The sequence below is a fragment of the Triticum aestivum genome, chromosome 4A, assembly GCF_018294505.1.
Source record: "Triticum aestivum cultivar Chinese Spring chromosome 4A, IWGSC CS RefSeq v2.1, whole genome shotgun sequence".
Classification (NCBI taxonomy): Eukaryota; Viridiplantae; Streptophyta; class Magnoliopsida; order Poales; family Poaceae; genus Triticum; species Triticum aestivum.
In genome coordinates this window covers 173415541-173432113 of record NC_057803.1, presented here as the reverse complement: position 1 = coordinate 173432113, position 16573 = coordinate 173415541, and the positions used below count along the sequence as shown (strand labels likewise).

At 48.7% G+C, this 16573-nt stretch overlaps 2 protein-coding genes across 2 annotated transcripts; both read right to left on the bottom strand.

The window, feature by feature from the left end:
• Positions 1–532: 532 nt before the first annotated feature.
• LOC123083770 (uncharacterized) lies at positions 533–13221 on the bottom strand. Its single transcript, XM_044505703.1, has 11 exons — positions 12945–13221; positions 3864–4241; positions 3140–3783; positions 2917–3063; positions 2609–2833; positions 1993–2536; positions 1703–1908; positions 1449–1610; positions 1247–1378; positions 1038–1150; positions 533–967 (listed from the first exon to the last, which is right to left on the bottom strand). The coding sequence occupies exons 1-11, from the start codon at positions 13219–13221 to the stop codon at positions 781–783; spliced, it is 3015 nt and encodes a 1004-aa protein (XP_044361638.1). The 3' UTR covers positions 533–780.
• Positions 13222–14297: 1076 nt separating this feature from the next.
• Positions 14298–16134, bottom strand: LOC123081910 (NAC domain-containing protein 92). Its single transcript, XM_044504417.1, has 3 exons — positions 15800–16134; positions 15402–15679; positions 14298–15294 (listed from the first exon to the last, which is right to left on the bottom strand). Exons 1-3 carry the CDS (start codon positions 16005–16007, stop codon positions 14752–14754), a joined length of 1029 nt encoding a protein of 342 aa, XP_044360352.1. The 5' UTR covers positions 16008–16134; the 3' UTR covers positions 14298–14751.
• Between the last annotated feature and the right edge of the window lie 439 nt (positions 16135–16573).

Sequence of the window (16573 nt, the reverse complement as noted above, 5' to 3'; positions counted from 1 at the left end):
GGGCTTCAAATTTGCGCCGGCCCACGAACAAGGCAGTGCATGCTGTGCACGCCGTGCCGCCCGCACTTGTTAGGTTTAGTTCCACCTCGAAAGCGGGGAGGCGCCTCGACCGGCTTAAATATGCGGTCGCGGCTTACACATCGAACTTCTGTGTTATTTATCCTTCCAGCCCCGTTGGAACCTGCTACTGGGCCCGTTGTGGGCCGATTTGATAGCGCGAGTCGATTTGTTTGAAATAATATACCTACTACGGGTCCAGCAGCTTGGGCATTTTTTCAGTACGTCATGACATTTTTTTTCCTTTAAACAAAAAACTGTAGGCATAAATTTCACAAAGGCATAAATATAAAATCAGTAGCGTCCTTTAAACAGAAAACTGTAGGCATACATTTCAGAAATGCATAATCACTTCAAATAGAAAATCAGTAGCGATGCATAATCGATTGTAACAGTACCAACAATTGTCTCAATCACCAAACAGGCATAATTACAATAATAAATTTGTCCCAATCACCAAATAGCCATAATAATCTATGTGCGAAAAAAAGATATTGTGGCATTATTACAATAATAAAACAGATGGTACGAACCACCAAATAGGCATAATCATGTACGTGGCTAAAACCAAAATTCTGCCATTATTACAATAATGAAATGGTATCAAATAGGCATAATCATGTACGTGGCTAAAACCAAAATTCTGCCATTATTACAATAATGAAATGGTACTAAATAGGCATAATCATGTGGTGGGCAAAAACCCTACACACTTGCTGGCACTTATTCCTTCTCCATAATTTTCAGAATCTTCTCCTTCACCTTAGTCAGTGTGTTGCTCTCTGAAAAAAGTATTTCCGCGAGAATGCGTCCCCTTGAAGAATTGATCTCGTCCTGGTCAAAGTCATGTCTGAAGGCATCCCCGTCCCAGAGTTCGATGCATTTCATCACGAAAAGTCCGCAAGACACTCTAAAAATAAAAATGCTAGTCAAGTCATGATGGAAAACACAATTACATATGCAATCGGCTAAGAGCTTACCCGTCACTTTGTCTCGGCATTTTGTACTCCTTTATTGGCCATTTAGACACATCTGGATGATGTGTACCTATAGCAGAGTTGACCTGATTTGTATCTACAGCAATTTCTGCCCTCTGAAAAAAAAATTGTCAAAAAATATTAAGCATGTACAAAGTGATCATCTTACGAACGTACAAATGTATTCATGCTATGCAAAGTTGTTAAGTTACCATCAAAGCAATCTTCGCATGAACTGCCTTGCTTATTTTACCAGTAGAATTTAGAACTTGAAACTCTTTCTTCTTCGTGTGCATGACAATGGTTATCCAATGATTCTTGTTCACATTCAGAGGGAAAAATGCCTACAAAACAGTAAGCTTATGTACAAAAAATTTGCGCCGGCCCGTCAATAGTTGTGTGAAATGCAAATACCTTATCTTTTGCGAAGTACTCGTCAATTACTCTTGACACAGTTTTTGATTCTTTCGTGAAAAATTCCATGTAGTTCATGTTCGAGTTTTTCAGCTTTCCTTTAGCGCGCTGTATGAGGCAGTATGACACCCATGATGTTAGAACATGCCGATCAGCCATGACCTATCAAAATTGAGAAGCCAAAAAATGACAGTTAGAAAATGTACTTAGTACAACATAAGTGTATAAGAACGTAAAATAATGCGCATACTTACAGCGCCATTCAACCAGTCGCCCGAAGTGATAGCTTGAAGCATTTCCGCCGTACACGTTTCCCCACCTATTCTCGTCATGTGGACCACAGTCTGCTTACAATGCTTCGGCGAGTCTGCTAGCGTGTCGATATAAATCCTCGCCCCCTCTATCTGATTCTCATCCATAAAGTCCGTACTAAGGAGAACATCACGCATACGAAACAGACCTACAGCAATGAGCGGACATGTAGTTAATTAACTACAAATGTTAGAACATAAAAAGCTTTACAAATGTTTTACAATTAACTTACTTTTTTTCACACGTTTGTGTGGACCGTCCTCAATAATAAAGGGGGACCGACAATACTTTGACTGTTGGCGTTTCCGCTTCCCATCATGCTCCTCAGTCCCATTATTAATCGCGTCCTTACAGATTGTTGCCGGACTAGGGTAAGTACCTTCCGCTGAATTTTCAGCACTAGACCCGACTGATACTGCATTTTCTTTCTGTGGGTTTCTAGTAAGAGAAGGAAAATCATTCGTGCCTAATGATGGTGATGCTTCCTTGGGTGAACCATTATCCTCAATAATAAAGGGGTCGTTTTCAACACCTTTACCAGGTGTACTGGGCATGCCTTCGTCATTGGGAAAGTTCGTACCATTTGGACCCGTGAAGGATGCATCCATCTCCTCCTCCTCGCGTTCTTCCAAAGGAGATGAAGTAACTTCCGTATGATACTTTGGCTTGTACTTTCTCACCAACTCATCACTTTCGTCCTCAAAAGCGCGGTCATCACGGAAGTCCCAACTTCGCTTCACCAGCAAACCCTTCTTACTTAGCTTGTTGAGCAATATCTGCAAGAACACATGGAAGACAATAAGTACATGTAGTTGCCCACGTAAAATAAAGTACACTTTAATAATTACCTCAGCACATTTCTCAGGAATTAGACGTATCTCTTTCTGCATATCTCTTATGCATTTCATGAAGTGTTCTTTCGTACCGCCTCTGCTCGATGAAGCTGTGGGCTTACAACCTTTTCTAGTTCTGCCTCCACCTTTAGGTGAAGGTGGCTCGGTATCTTCCTCTTCGATTATTGCTTCTTTTGCTATTCTGGCATGTCTATATTGTTCGCTTATTAAATCATCAATCTGTGAAATGTTCAACGAATTAAAAATAAGTGATCCGTTATGTACTAGAATTAATGCATGCACTACAAGATATAAATATTTACCGTGCCATGACCACGGTCGTTCTCGTTGTCATATATGTCACGCTTCTTAGCCTCCATTTCGGACCAATTTACCATCAATGGGTACTCCGACAACAAAGGATCGAATGTTTCTACTAAAGTTGGTTGCACCTTCTCCCAGTACATGTACTGCAAAAACATCAAAAGCATTATTGTTCCTGCAGTAGATAACAAGTAAGTAATTCACGATAAAATTACGGTATACCTGGATGAGCGCCAGATTTCCAACAGGCCACTTGAATTTTTTAACATCTTTAACAGTCTTTGTGATTCCTTCAATGCAGACGCGTAACGTGAACGCATTCCAGTTATATGATTTTATGGCTTCGACGTCCTCCACCAACTGGTAAAGAAAATGTGGAACATGTCTGGTGGAGTGCGGTGCTATTATTGTGCCAATGAGGACTAATACCGCTCGCCGCACAAAGTCGTCATCATACGTCCCACTCGAAACTATGTTGTTGATCAACTGATCGATCACTATTTCTCCACTTCGCGCGTCTACGAACTTAGAAGGAACCATTTCCTTCACGTACTCGTCCATTTTACCTAATGCCTTCATAACATCTTTGCCCTTATTCACAAGGCCAAAAATATGAAAGACATCATCCGTCCGCAAGGATATGCCACCTTTTGTCGGACGCAACACGAATCTTTTTTTAATCGGGTCATATTTTTGAATGATGTATTTAAGCAAACACTTTCGCATTTGCATGCTAGGTATCTGCAAAAAATTCTGCAAGCTGGTGCCACGTAGCCGCGTTCGTTGCCTGGCGTTTAACTGGCTGACCAGCGTGCACCACTTCTCCACGGAGCAATAAACTTCTCCGTATTCTTCCATACTAGATACTAGATGAAAAACAACATCAACTATTAGCTATTTGACACAGTGATTTCACATACGTCCACGGCAAGAAACTTCACTTTACCTTCGGGGCCGGGGTTGTTCGTGCGGGGGACGGATCGTGGACGTGACGGCGACCTGCGGATCGTCGACGTGGCGGGATCGGTCGTCGAGGCGGCGGCCGTTCGTGGACGCAGGTGCCCGTTCGTGTAGGCGGCGGGGCTGCTGGCGGCTGCCTGCTGGCGTCTTGCCGAGAGGGCCGGCTGGAGGCGGGCGGAGGGGCTGCTGGCGGTGGGAGGCGGGCGGCGGGCTGATGGCGGCGGGCGGCGGGCGACGGGGCTGGATGGCGACGGAAGGCGGGGCTGATGGCGGCTGGCGGCTGGAGTCGGGGCGTGGCGATCGTGGAGGAGGCGGGCGTGGAGATCGTGGAGTCGTATAAGGGTTTGACCCCCGATGGATTCTCCTGCATGTATCCAATGATTGATACGCCTGGCCCATTAAGTAATTCTGTTGGCTTTTTTTTTTGACAACTACGTTGATTTATCCAACTTTGTCTACTGGAGAGAGGGTTCCGAAGTACATTTTTTCCACACGCTAGCAACACCGTCGGCATCACGCATGCCAAGTTGCTAATTTTTCTGACTCCGCCAACCGGCCACAAACTTTTTTCACACGCTGGCATCACCGTCAGCATCACGCAAGCCAGGTTGCATATTTTTCCCACGCTCCATGCATTTTCTATGATTTTTCAGGTGAAAAGGCCCCGAAACAGTGGCCGGACGTGACGCAACGTTGGTTTGGTGTCCGATTTCATTCAAACCGTGCGTGGTGGCCTATGTTGGCCACGCCCACATGTGTGCACACTTTCATGCACTTGCATGCATGCGATCACGTACAGCATGTGATACCAGCACGGTTTTGGTCTACCGGAGGGGGTTTCGAAGTACTTTTTTTTTTCCGAGTCCGCCAACCGGCCCCAAACTTTTTCCACACGCTGGCATCATCATCGGCATCACGCACGCCAGTTTGCATATTTTTCCAACGCTCGATGCATTTTCTACGATTTTCCCGGTGAAAAAGCCCCGAAACAGTGGTCGGACGTGACGCAACATTGGTTTGGTGTCCGATTTCGTTCAAACCGTGCGTGGTGGCCTATGTTGGCCGCGCCCACATGTGTGCACACTTTCATGCACTTGCATGCATGCGATCACGTACACCATGTGATACCAGCACGGTTTCGGTCTACCGGAGGGGGTTCCGAAGTACTTTCTTTTTTCGAGTCCGCCAACTGGCCTCAAACTTTCTCCACACGCTGGCATCATCATCGGCATCACGCACGCCAGTTTGCATATTTTTCCAACGCTCGATGCCTTTTTATGATTTTCCCGGTGAAAAAGCCCCGAAACAGTGGTCGGACGTGACGCAACGTTGGTTTGGTGTCCGATTTCGTTCAAACCGTGCGTGGTGGCCTATGTTGGCTGCGCCCGCATGTGTGCACACTTTCATGCACTTGCATGCATGCGATCACGTACACCATGTGATACCAGCACAGTTTCGGTCTACCGGAGGGGGTTCCGAAGTACTTTTTTTTTCGAGTCCGCCAACCGGCCCCAAACTTCCTCCACACGCTGGCATCATCATCGGCATCACGCACGCCAGTTTGCATATTTTTCCAATGCTCGATGCCTTTTTTACGATTTTCCCGGTTAAAAAGCCCCGAAACAGTGGTCGGACGTGACGCAACGTTGGTTTGGTGTCCGATTTCGTTCAAACCGTGCGTGGTGGCCTATGTTGGCCGCGCCCACATGTGTGCACACTTTCATGCACTTGCATGCATGCGATCACGTACACCATGTGATACCAGCACGGTTTCGGTCTACCGGAGGGGGTTCCGAAGTACTTTTTTTTCCGAGTCCGCCAACCGGCCCCAAACTTTTTCCACACGCTGGCATCATCATCGGCATCACGCACGCCAGTTTGCATATTTTTCCAACGCTCGATGCATTTTCTACGATTTTCCCGGTGAAAAAGCCCCGAAACAGTGGCCGGACGTGACGCAACGTTGGTTTGGTGTCCGATTTCGTTCAAACAGTGCGTGGTGGCCTATGTTCGCCGCGCCCACATGTGTGCACACTTTCATGCACTTGCATGCATGCGATCACGTACACCATGTGATACCAGCACGGTTTCGGTCTACCGGAGGGGGTTCCGAAGTACTTTTTTTTTCCGAGTCCGCCAACCGGACCCAAACTTTCTCCACACGCTGGCATCATCATCGGCATCACGCACGCCAGTTTGCATATTTTTCCAACGCTCGATGCATTTTCTACGATTTTCTGGGTGAAAAAGCCCCGAAAAAGTGGCCGGACGTGACACGACGTTGGATTGGTGTCTGATTTCGTTCAATCCTTGCGTGGTGGCCTACGTTGGTCGTGCCCACATGTGTGCACACTTTCGTGCGCTTGCATGCATGCGATCACGTACACCATGTGATACCAGCACGGTTGCGGTCTACCGGAGGGGGTTCTGAAGTACTTTTTTTTTTAAGTTTGATGAACTTTTTTCAGAATCAATGAACTTTTTTCATATGTGATGAACTTTTTCTTGAATCCCATGAACTTCTTTCAAATCCGATGAATATCTTTTTCAAATTTGTGAATTTTTTTCAAATCCGATGAACTTTTTTTCAATCAAAAATGAAAAAAATTCATCCATTTGAAAAGAGTTCACGAGTTTGGAAAAATTCATCATGTAAGGAAGAAAAAAGAAAAAACAGAAAAGAAAAATGAAAAAACGAAAAAGGAAAGAAGAACCTAAAAAGGAAATTAAGTGATTAAGCCTACTGTATGTGCCGTTGTGGCCGAGTGGTTAGCGCGGTGTAACTTGGGACAGGAGGTCGGCGGATCGAGTGACGGCGCACGTGCCAATTTGATTTTAATTTTTCTGTTGGGAGCCCTCCTTTTTTTGGGCTGGCCCGCTTCCCGTCGCTTGCGAGCGCCGTGCCAATTTGATTTTAATTTTTCTGTTGGGCGCCCTCCTTTTTTTGGGCCGGCCCGCTTCCCGTCGCTTGCGAGCGCCAGAAGCGCCAACCGGCGCTTAATGCGCGCGCGGATTAGGAGCTCCCAGTTAGCGCGCGCTTTTTTCGTCGAATTAGAAAATAAACAAAAGGAAAGAAGAAAAGGGTTCAGAAAATGCACTTGGTCGCAGAATGGGGCATGGCGTGGTGGTTATGGCGTGGCACACTTGAACGCTAGTGCGCGGGCTCGAATCCTTGTCGTCGCATTTTATTTTTTGCATCAGTTTAGAAAAAAAAAGGGTACGTGGGCTGCGGGTCGTCCAGGGTGCGCGTGGTCCAGCGGAGAAAAAAACAAGACGTACGCGTATACGGGGAGGCGGGGAAGACTTTTCTAAATATGTATCGAAAAGGTATCGTGCGATCTCGGCCGTCCTTGTATTGGGGGTGTACCTAAGCAAAAGTGAAAGAAAATATGAAACGAAGAGGCCCCACGTCAACCGCCACTGGCTGTGTCTTGTCAAATCACCGGATAAAATGGGTGCAAAATCCGCGCCCTAATCAACAGACTGAAAGCAACCTGCATCTGGACATCCACATCGGATTAATTAACCAAATCCTTGGGGAAATAAATAAACAAATTGAGGATCCTTAGGGGCAACATGGGTGATGCACCCTCCTACCCTTCCTGACCATCTTTGTTTGTTTAGACCACCCTCTTCCTCCCTGCGATGCGATCATTGACGAGGAGTTAAACTATAGCTAGGGGAGGGGAGGGACCTCGAAGGAGAAAAGGTACCGCTGCTGGTGGAGCCTAAAGTTGTGACGTCACTGCGGCTGTGCGACTTGGACAGCTAATGATCCAATCCGAGTTCCGGGAGCCCAGGGACCCACCCACGATATTAGTTTTCATGAGTCTAGCTTAGCCTTTCCTTGTTTTTTAAGGGGCAGCCCAGAATATTCGCCAAGCGGACGTCCGTAATAAACTACTACTACTACTCTAAATTTGAATAAATATTTCCATGTGTCGCAGCAGGACTACTCTGAATGAATGAATAGATGGATGAATGATTGTTTCACAAAAAAGAGAAAAGGAATGGTTGGAAGATTCCTGCTGATCCTCGCATCCTTTTCCTTGCTGCACCGCCTTGGTCTTGGCCGGGTTTTGATGCACCAAGGAAGCGAGCGCGTGCCAACAGCGAACAGATCGCCGCGAAACTCGCCACGGCTTGCGTCCAGCGGAAAGCAAGCGATTCCCGTCCTGGCGCGCCTCACCTCTGTATGTGTCTGTCTGTGTGCTGTGCTGTGCGCGCACGCAAAATCGAGGGCGAGAGAGCGGCTGGCCCGTCCCGCTCGTCGCCGTCGGCCGCCGTGTGTGTGAGCGACAAGTTTTCACCCCCCAAACCCCGCGTCGAGCTGGGGTTGGTTGTTTGGTTGGTTAGGATCAACGGATGTGCTCGTTTCCTTCCTCTCTTCCGTTGCTGGATCGCTTGGAGACACGAGAGAGAGAGGCGGGGCGGGCCGAGGGTTTTCCGAAACGGGATAAGGCTGCAGCTCGTACGTAGCCTACTCACCTCGGCGCCTAGTAGGAGGAGTTCGCCAACTTTTTTTTTTGAGTCTAAACACACTTTATTGATCAAATAAGTTCATAGGGATACAATGAATGTCTGGAGGGTTTATTAGCCACAGATGGCGCCCTAGATCCAGACCGAAAGCATGTTTAGCGAGACTGTGTGCCTCGATATTGGTTGTTCGACCTTCGAAGATAAAGGTACATTGATGAAAATCTCTTGATGTGTCAACAATCTTCTTGACCGTGCTTGCATAAGACCCTCCCGTGCCATGCTTGATATCATTTACCACACCTTGGCAGTCAGAAGCAACTATGAAATCGGTCAAAGCCAAGTCTGAGGCTAGCGCAAGCGCCTCCCGGCAAGCTAGCGCTTCGAGGGTTGCAGGCTCAGTGATGCCATGTATTTTGATTGCTGAAGCTCCCAGGAACTGACCCGAAGAATCTCTGCAGACTGCGCTGAAGGAGCCATACAGATTATCTCTAGAGACCGCACCGTCTACCCTGATCTTGGAGAGACCCGACGGTGGTGGAATCCATGTTTGTCTTAATTGTTCGGAGCTTCTAGCAGTAATCGATCCAATCTTCTTGGGTTTACAGTCTTCCAACTCTCTGATATATCTCATGATAAAGTTGGTGCGTGGATAGTGGACTTTGGAAGATATTTTCATGGAGAGCCTGCCGACGTGCATACCATAGAGCCCATAGGGTAACTGCAACCTGGATGAATTCCGCAGAAGAAAGTGTATCCAACAGGGAGAATAGCCATCGACGTGCGTCAGGCTCACGGGTGCTATTTAAGGTCTCCACCAGATCATGATCTTGTAGCGCCCAAACACACCGAGCTACCGTGCAATGAAGTAATGAGTGTTGCCATGAATCTTCAGATCCACACAGACCACATCTCGTCGAGGTTGACATGTCCCGATGATGTAAAACATCAGCTGTGGGGACAGACTGTTGAGCTAGCCGCCACAGAAAATTTTTGACTTTTGATGGAATATCAACTTTCCATAGTCTATCCCAAGATTTAGCGTCTCTGGAGGTATCTGACGAATGTCCTCTCCCCTCGAGCCAGGCTTCTCTTCGCATCTTAGTTTCAACCAGCATTCGGTAAGCCGAGCGAACCGTCAAAACACCGTTCTTCTCATGTACCCAAGCCCAGAAATCCTCGATTTGTCTCGTACACAGGGGTATAGATATGATCGCTTGTGCATCTGTGGGTAAGAAGATCTGAGAAACTGCCGCTCGGTCCCATTCAGCGCCTGGCAAAATAAGGTCACTGACCCATTGTGGCGGGTTAGCGAGGAGGCTAGTTATAGGTCTCATATTTGCTGGTCTCGGAAGCCAATTATGATCCCATATATGTGTCGTGAGTCCATCTCCAATACGTTTTATGATGCCCTGTTTGAGAACATCGCGACCCTCGATTATAGCCCGCCAGATTTGTGAGGGAGCCGATCCAAGCTCAGCATTCAAAATATCAGCCCCTGGATGGTATTTGGCCCTCAGTACACGTGCACTAAGTGAGTCTGGATCCATTAATAATCTCCATGCTTGCCTTGCAAGGAGAGCTAAGTTAAAAAGCTCGATATCCTTGAATCCAAGACCTCCACAATACTTTGGCTTGGTCATCGTGCTCCACGAGACCCAACTTGGCTTCCTTTTTTCCTCTTTACTCCCCCACCAAAATTTCCGGATCAGTGAGTTGATATGTTCAGACAGTCCGCGCGGCAGTTTGAAGCATGACATGGAATAAACCGGGACGGACTGCGCCACTGATTTTATCAACACCTCTTTGCCACCTGCTGGCAAAAGTTTTTCCATCCACCCCTTAACTTTATTCCAGACTCTATCTTTCAGGAATTTGAAGGCTCCATTCTTACAAGTACCCACATCCGTTGGCATCCCAAGGTATCTATCTGATAGTGACTCCTTTGAAATATTTAGAGCACTCTAAACTTCGGCCTTAAGAGCGGAGGGGCAGCCTTTACTAAAGAACACCGAGGACTTTGCTAAATTGATCCTTTGGCCCGAGGCATTGCAATAACTTTCCATCAAGGAAGACAACTGATTTGCTCCATAAGAACTGGCTTTGACAAACAGCAGGCTATCATCTGCAAAAAGCAAGTGGCTCACCGGCGGTGCCGACGGAGCAACTCGAATTCCACTGAGGCTCGATGATTCATCTTGGGTTTTTAAGAGGCACGAAAGGCCCTCCGCTGCCAGCAAAAATAGGTATGGAGAAATAGGATCTCCGTGACGGATTCCCCTAGATGGGAGAAACTCCTCAAGCTTAGTACCATTGAAAAGAACTGAAAACTTTACTGATGATACCATGCGCATGATTGTAGCCACCCAAGAAGGGGCAAAACCCATCTTGGTCATTATTGCTTCAAGGTAAGTCCACTCGACTTGGTCGTATACTTTCATCATGTCCAACTTGACTGCACAATATCTGTTCTTTTGGGCTTTGTTTCGCTTCATAAAATGTAAGCACTCATAGGCTGTTATAATGTTATCTGTGATAAGCCGTCCCGGAACGAAGGCAGACTGCTCCTCTGAGATAATGTCAGGTAAGATCTGTTTCAGTCTGTTAGATAAAACTTTGGAAGCAATCTTGTATAAGACGTTGCACAAGCTAATTGGCCTGAACTGGGATAAGTTAGTTGGATCTTTCACCTTTGGAATTAAAACAAGGATTGTTTCATTAATTACCTCCGGGCTTTCTTCCCCTCGCAGAATGCGCAAAACCACATTAGTTACCTCGGCACCGCATAATTCCCAGTGCCTCTGAAAAAAATGTGTCGGGTATCCATCCGGCCCTGGTGCCTTGGTAGGATACATCTGAAAAAGAGCTTTTTTCACCTCTTCGCCGGTGTAGGGAGCGGTCAAGAGCGTGTTCATCGCATGAGTAACCTTAACCGGGACAGTATTAAGTACTGCATCCGTCCCTGATGTACCTTCCGAAGTGAACAGGGTTTTATAAAAATCGTTTGTGATCGAGGCCATCTCTGCAGGATCATTTGTAGTCGTTCCGTCCGCTCTTTCTAGGCTTTTTATAGTGTTCTTCCGTCGACGGAGGCTAGCTCGCCGTTGGAAAAACTTGGTGTTTTTATCACCTTCCGTAAGCCGGTCAACTCGCGATCTCTGCCTCTGCTTGATCTCCTCCATGTGGTAGAGGTCAACTAGCTTGTCGCAATTTTCGTCTCTGCATGCGAGGGTGAGATCCACTGAGGGTCATTTTGCAAAGTGGCCAACTCTCTTTTCAGCTTTTTTATCTCCTTCCCCACGTGTCCAATCGTCTCCGAGCTCCATTGCCTCAACGTAGCCGACAGGTCTCCCAGTTTTTTGCTCATCTGGGTAACCGTATGTCCATCAGGTGACTCATTCCACATAGCCTCGAGAGACGAGCCAAAGTCCTCGTTTCTGTCCCAGTACACCTCATATCTGAATAATTTGCTTTGAAGCTGGGCAGGGTTTGCCGGTTCCAGTTGAACTCTAATCGGACAATGATCCGAAGAGGCTGCTATTTCATGTGTAAGTTGAGCGTGAGGGAACCTAGCAGTCCAATCCATGTTTGACAAGGCTTGGTCTAGACGCACCCTGCAATACCCACCTCCTGCAGTTTTCTTCTCGAAGGTCCATGGCTTGCCTTGATAACCCATGTCAGATAGAGCACACACATCCATGGCTTCCCTGAAAGCTTGGATTTGTGCGTGTCTTCGCTGACCCGTTCCAACATGCTCGTGGAGGTGTAGGACCTCATTGAAATCGCCGAGGCATAGCCATGGTAAATCATTTACGGACACGAGCGACTTGAGTAAGTCCCACGTTCTGTATCTCTCCCCAACTTGTGCTTCACCATACACACACGTAAGCCTCCATGTGCCCTGGTCAGAGCTTGAAACTGTTGCATCAACATGGTACTCCGAGTAACCAAAAACATCAAGCTTTATTCCATCGTTCCAAAACAATCCGATTCCGCCGCTACGGCCTGAACTACCCACAGCATAAGAATTATTAAAACCTAAAGTACCAGCAAGATTTTCGACACGTGCCTTTGAAATTTGTGTTTCTACAATACACAGCACTGTCGGGGCAAATTGCTTCGCTAAGTCGCGAAGCTCTCGAATTGTCGCAGCTTTGCCTGCACCGCCACAATTCCAACATATGATATTCATTGTGCCCGGTGATCCTCCACGCGGGAGGTCGCTGATCTTGCATCTTGTGATTTTTCTTGAACAGGTATTTTCTTCAGGCCAGACTTGTCGGAGTTAACTCGAGATCTCTTCTGATCCTGCTTCGAGGATGGACTAACAGGCACTTCAGGAGGAGGTAAAGCTAAAACACTTGATGATGTGGGGGGGGGGGGACGGGGGGCGCCGGCTTGGGTCCTCCATTCAACTCCGCCGAACGCTTCCTGTTATCTTCAACCTCCACCATCTTCACGTTGCCATCTGGCTCCTTCATCACCGCATCCACCTCACCTGTTTCTTGCTCTGAGTATTGCTGTCCCGAGTTCATCGGTTCCATATTGCGTCCTCCTCGGCCACCGCGGCGACCTCCTCGTCGCCCCTTACCACGGCCAGCTCCAGGGCCAGCACCGACTCGCATATTCCATGTGGCCCTCAGGTCCTTGAAGTATAGGGCTGATGGAGGATGAATACCATCTCCATGCTCCTTGAAGACATGCCCTAAGTGGCCACAAACAACACACCAGTCTGGGAGGCGCTCATACTTCACACGATAGATCTGTCGCTTGCCGTTGCGGATCATGGAAACCGCATTCTTGAGAGGCTTGTGAACATTGATCTTAACCCAGACGCGGTAGAAGTTTCCCGCAAAGTCCTGGGTCATTGTTTCAGTAAACAAAACCTCTCCCACCTTGGCAGCAAGAGGCCCAACTAGATGAGCATACAAATCTGGGACATCGTGAATCTGAATCCATATATTGAGATGATCTAGATTCACCTCTGTTGGCGTAGTAATTCCATCATAAGGCTCTATGACCACAGCGTTTCCTCTGAAATTTCACGGCCCCTCCTGCATGACACCTTCCCAATCTCCCAAGCAGAAAAATTGCATCGTGTAGAGATTATCTTCGAGGGGGCGGAACTTAACATCATGCGCAAGGTCCCAGGCTGACCTCATGTTCTTGAAGAACCAGTATTGACTGTATGGTTTATCTATATGAACCCTAGCAACAGCCCTCCACCTGGTAGACTCTGGCGGCGCCGCTTTATCATCAAAAACAACATCGTCGAGATCCTCCTCTCTGAGACCCAACTCAGCCATCATCCTGTCTATCTCTGTCGCGGATCCTGAGCCCGACGCCTCATGGGCATTCGCTCCCATCGCCGCAGACGAAACCTTGAACCCTAGCCCGAACGGAATAGATCGGGCGGTGAAGCGAACCCTAGCTCTCTTCTCGAATCCAAGTCGACGATCAAGGCCGGGAAGTGATGCAAGGATCACCCCTTAGTCAGCCCGAATCATCAGACGAGGGTAGATCGGAGGAGGGAAGATAATATCTCAACGGCGGCGACAGAGCACCTCCGGGAGGAGCAAAACCCTAACAGGAGGGAAAAAACTAGAGGAGTTCGCCAACTGGACGCCATGCCCACGACGTGCTCCGGGAATAATTGGGCGATCCAAACAAGCCCGCGGAGGCCCCATCCGTCGGCCCAAAACCATGATCCATCCATCCATCCATGTCATATCTCCCCTTGCTAGATTTCGGAAGGTTGTCTCAAAAAAAAAAAGATTTCGGAAGGTCCCCATGAGCAGCACCACAACTGGTACCAGTGCCTCTCGTCTCGTCGAGTCTCGTCTTGATTGATTACCAAGTGTAAAGCGGCACAGAGAGAACACAAGCATCGATTCACATAGTGACATGTCAAACTCAAGCAATTAATGATCAATGGTGGTACATGTACATACAAAGCGGATTCCATACAAAGCTAGTAGTAGCGCTAGCTGCCTGGCTCATCAACAGCGCCCAAATTAATCGATTCACAAATGGATCTCAAGTCGTCCCCCCTAATCTACACACATTAATTGTATGACCATCATGCTGCTACTGCTAATCACAATCAGAATAGCTGTTGTGGTAGTGGTATGTACACACAGATCAAGATATGAACCGAGGACTAATTTAATTAATTAACATAAGGAGGCCTAGCTAATCCCTGGAGGTCTGTCTGGATGGATGGATAGTAACCTGATCCGATCCGACCCGAGAATCCTCCGGAAAGAAGATGATGCTGCATCAGCAAACCACTAACACCAGCATCACATACCAAGTTAAGTAATCCAATTCAGTAATTAATCAACGAGCCAGAACCAATCGACGAGCGAATCATGCGGTAGGTGCAGCTCCGGCTGGCTTCAGTACTTCCAAATGTCGGCGAGGTTCAGGGCGGGGTACTCGTCGAATTCGTCAAGGAACTCTTGATTCTGAGACGACGGTGTCGCCGCCGACGAGATCTCCGCGCAACCGGCGGCGTTGGGGTCGGTGCTCAGCCCGGTCTCGCGGGACGGGCTGAGCGCAGACGTCTGCCCCGAGACCTGCTCTGCCTTGCAGTACCTCCGGATCGCCGGCGACATGTCGCCGGAGTTAGCGGCCGGCAGGGAGAAGTAGGGGCTCGAGTACATCATGTGCGGCGGCTGCTGCGGCATGTGCTGTTCCATCTTAACCTGGTGTCCGGAATGGGCACCGGTGGCGTAGGCAGAGGTGGACTTGAAATCGGTGACTTGGTCGACGTCGCCGCCCAAGGGAGGGTCCATGAGGGGCGGCAGCTCCCCAGAGTCAAGGAAGTCAGTGATGAAGCCGAAGGAGCTGACCCGCTCGATCCCGGCGTCCGCCGCTGCCATTGCCCCGTTGGTGGCCGTGAGCTCTTTGTTGAACACCTTGGACACGGCCCACTCGTCCTGCACGCGAATCATATATCATATTTAGCAGCAAATCATGAATGAAGCCAGAAAGAAATTAAGGAGAAAAATACTTGATAATGAATCAGGAAGGAGCGAAAGCAAACCTTGGCGGAGCGCGGGAGCGGGTGGGGGAGCTTGCCCTCGAGGCGGAACTCGTGCATGACCCAGCCGGTCTTCTCGCCGCGGGGGGCGCGGCCTAGGTAGAAGACGAGCGTCTTCTTCATTCCGACGAGGAGGCCCCTCCCGCGGAAGATCTCCTTGTCCTTGCCGGTGGCCTTCCAGTAGCCGCTCTCGGTGGCGCGGTTCGTCCTCGTCCCCGTCGGGTACTTGCGGTCCTTGTGGCAAAAGAAGTACCACTCCTTCTCGCCCATCTTGGCCTTGCCTGTCCGGTAGAAACACGGGAGTAAGTAAGGCAAGATTCCCGCGGCCGGTCGGGCTCGGATCAAGCAAGATGAGAGAAAGTGCGCGCAAAGGAGCAGCTTAATTTGGGTGTGTTGTGTACCTGGGAGATGCCATGGCTCGCACTTGTTGAGGTCGACCTCGCCGATGACGCCGGAGCAGAAGCGGTGGTCGAGCGCCTTGGGGGTGAGGTAGTGCGAGATGATCTCCTCGTCCGTGGGGTGAAACCGGAAGCCCGGCGGCAGGTCCAGACCGGCCGCCGCCGCCGCGTCCTCCACCTCCGCCTGGTTTATCACCGACGCCTCAGACATCTCCGCAAGCCGGGCACCGAAGCAAGCTAGCTAGAAGAAGAGGAAATGGACGCCGAGAGAGAGGAGAGAGAGGCGTGTGTGAAAGAGGGAGAGAGAGGCGGGTTTAGGAACAAGGGAAGGGGGAGAGACTGGGCCGGGGGGAGGAACCGAGGGCCGGCTTATATAAGGCTCCACGCGGTCACTCGCGCAGAGAGAGAGAGAGAGAGAGAGAGGCGTGCCGCGTGCGGAGGCGGCTTGCGGGCCAAGACCCCTCCCATCTTTCACTTCTTACCGCGCGCAGTTGTGGCCCGTAAGCAACTCTAATTACTTGTCCTAATCTTAATGGCTCCTCATTCATCCTCTTAGGCCCCAACTCTCTCACATTCAGAAAAAAAAAACGCTCTCACATTCAGAGTATCTTCTCCTCCACCACCGGCCGGTGTCCTGTCCTCTGGAATGAATATTCACGTCCGATCACGGCTAACGCGGCAATCATGCGTTGGACAGAACCTGACTTCTTATTATTTATAACAAAAAAAATCTCCCTTAAATAAACCCACACCAGTACTGGTAGTTCATACATATAC

Coding starts and splice junctions, on each gene's coding strand:
- LOC123083770 (XM_044505703.1), bottom strand. CDS start 13,221: ATGACCCAGGACTTTGCGGGAAACTTCTACCGCGTCTGGGTTAAGATC. Junction 4,242..12,944: donor TGGCCCTGGAGCTGGCCGTG/GTAAGGGGCGAC, acceptor GGATACATGCAG/GAGAATCCATCGGGGGTCAA. Junction 3,064..3,139: donor GAAATCTGGCGCTCATCCAG/GTATACCGTAAT, acceptor ATGTTTTTGCAG/TACATGTACTGGGAGAAGGT.
- LOC123081910 (XM_044504417.1), bottom strand. CDS start 16,007: ATGTCTGAGGCGTCGGTGATAAACCAGGCGGAGGTGGAGGACGCGGCG. Junction 15,680..15,799: donor CGAGCCATGGCATCTCCCAG/GTACACAACACA, acceptor TCTACCGGACAG/GCAAGGCCAAGATGGGCGAG. Junction 15,295..15,401: donor CGCTCCCGCGCTCCGCCAAG/GTTTGCTTTCGC, acceptor ATTCGCGTGCAG/GACGAGTGGGCCGTGTCCAA.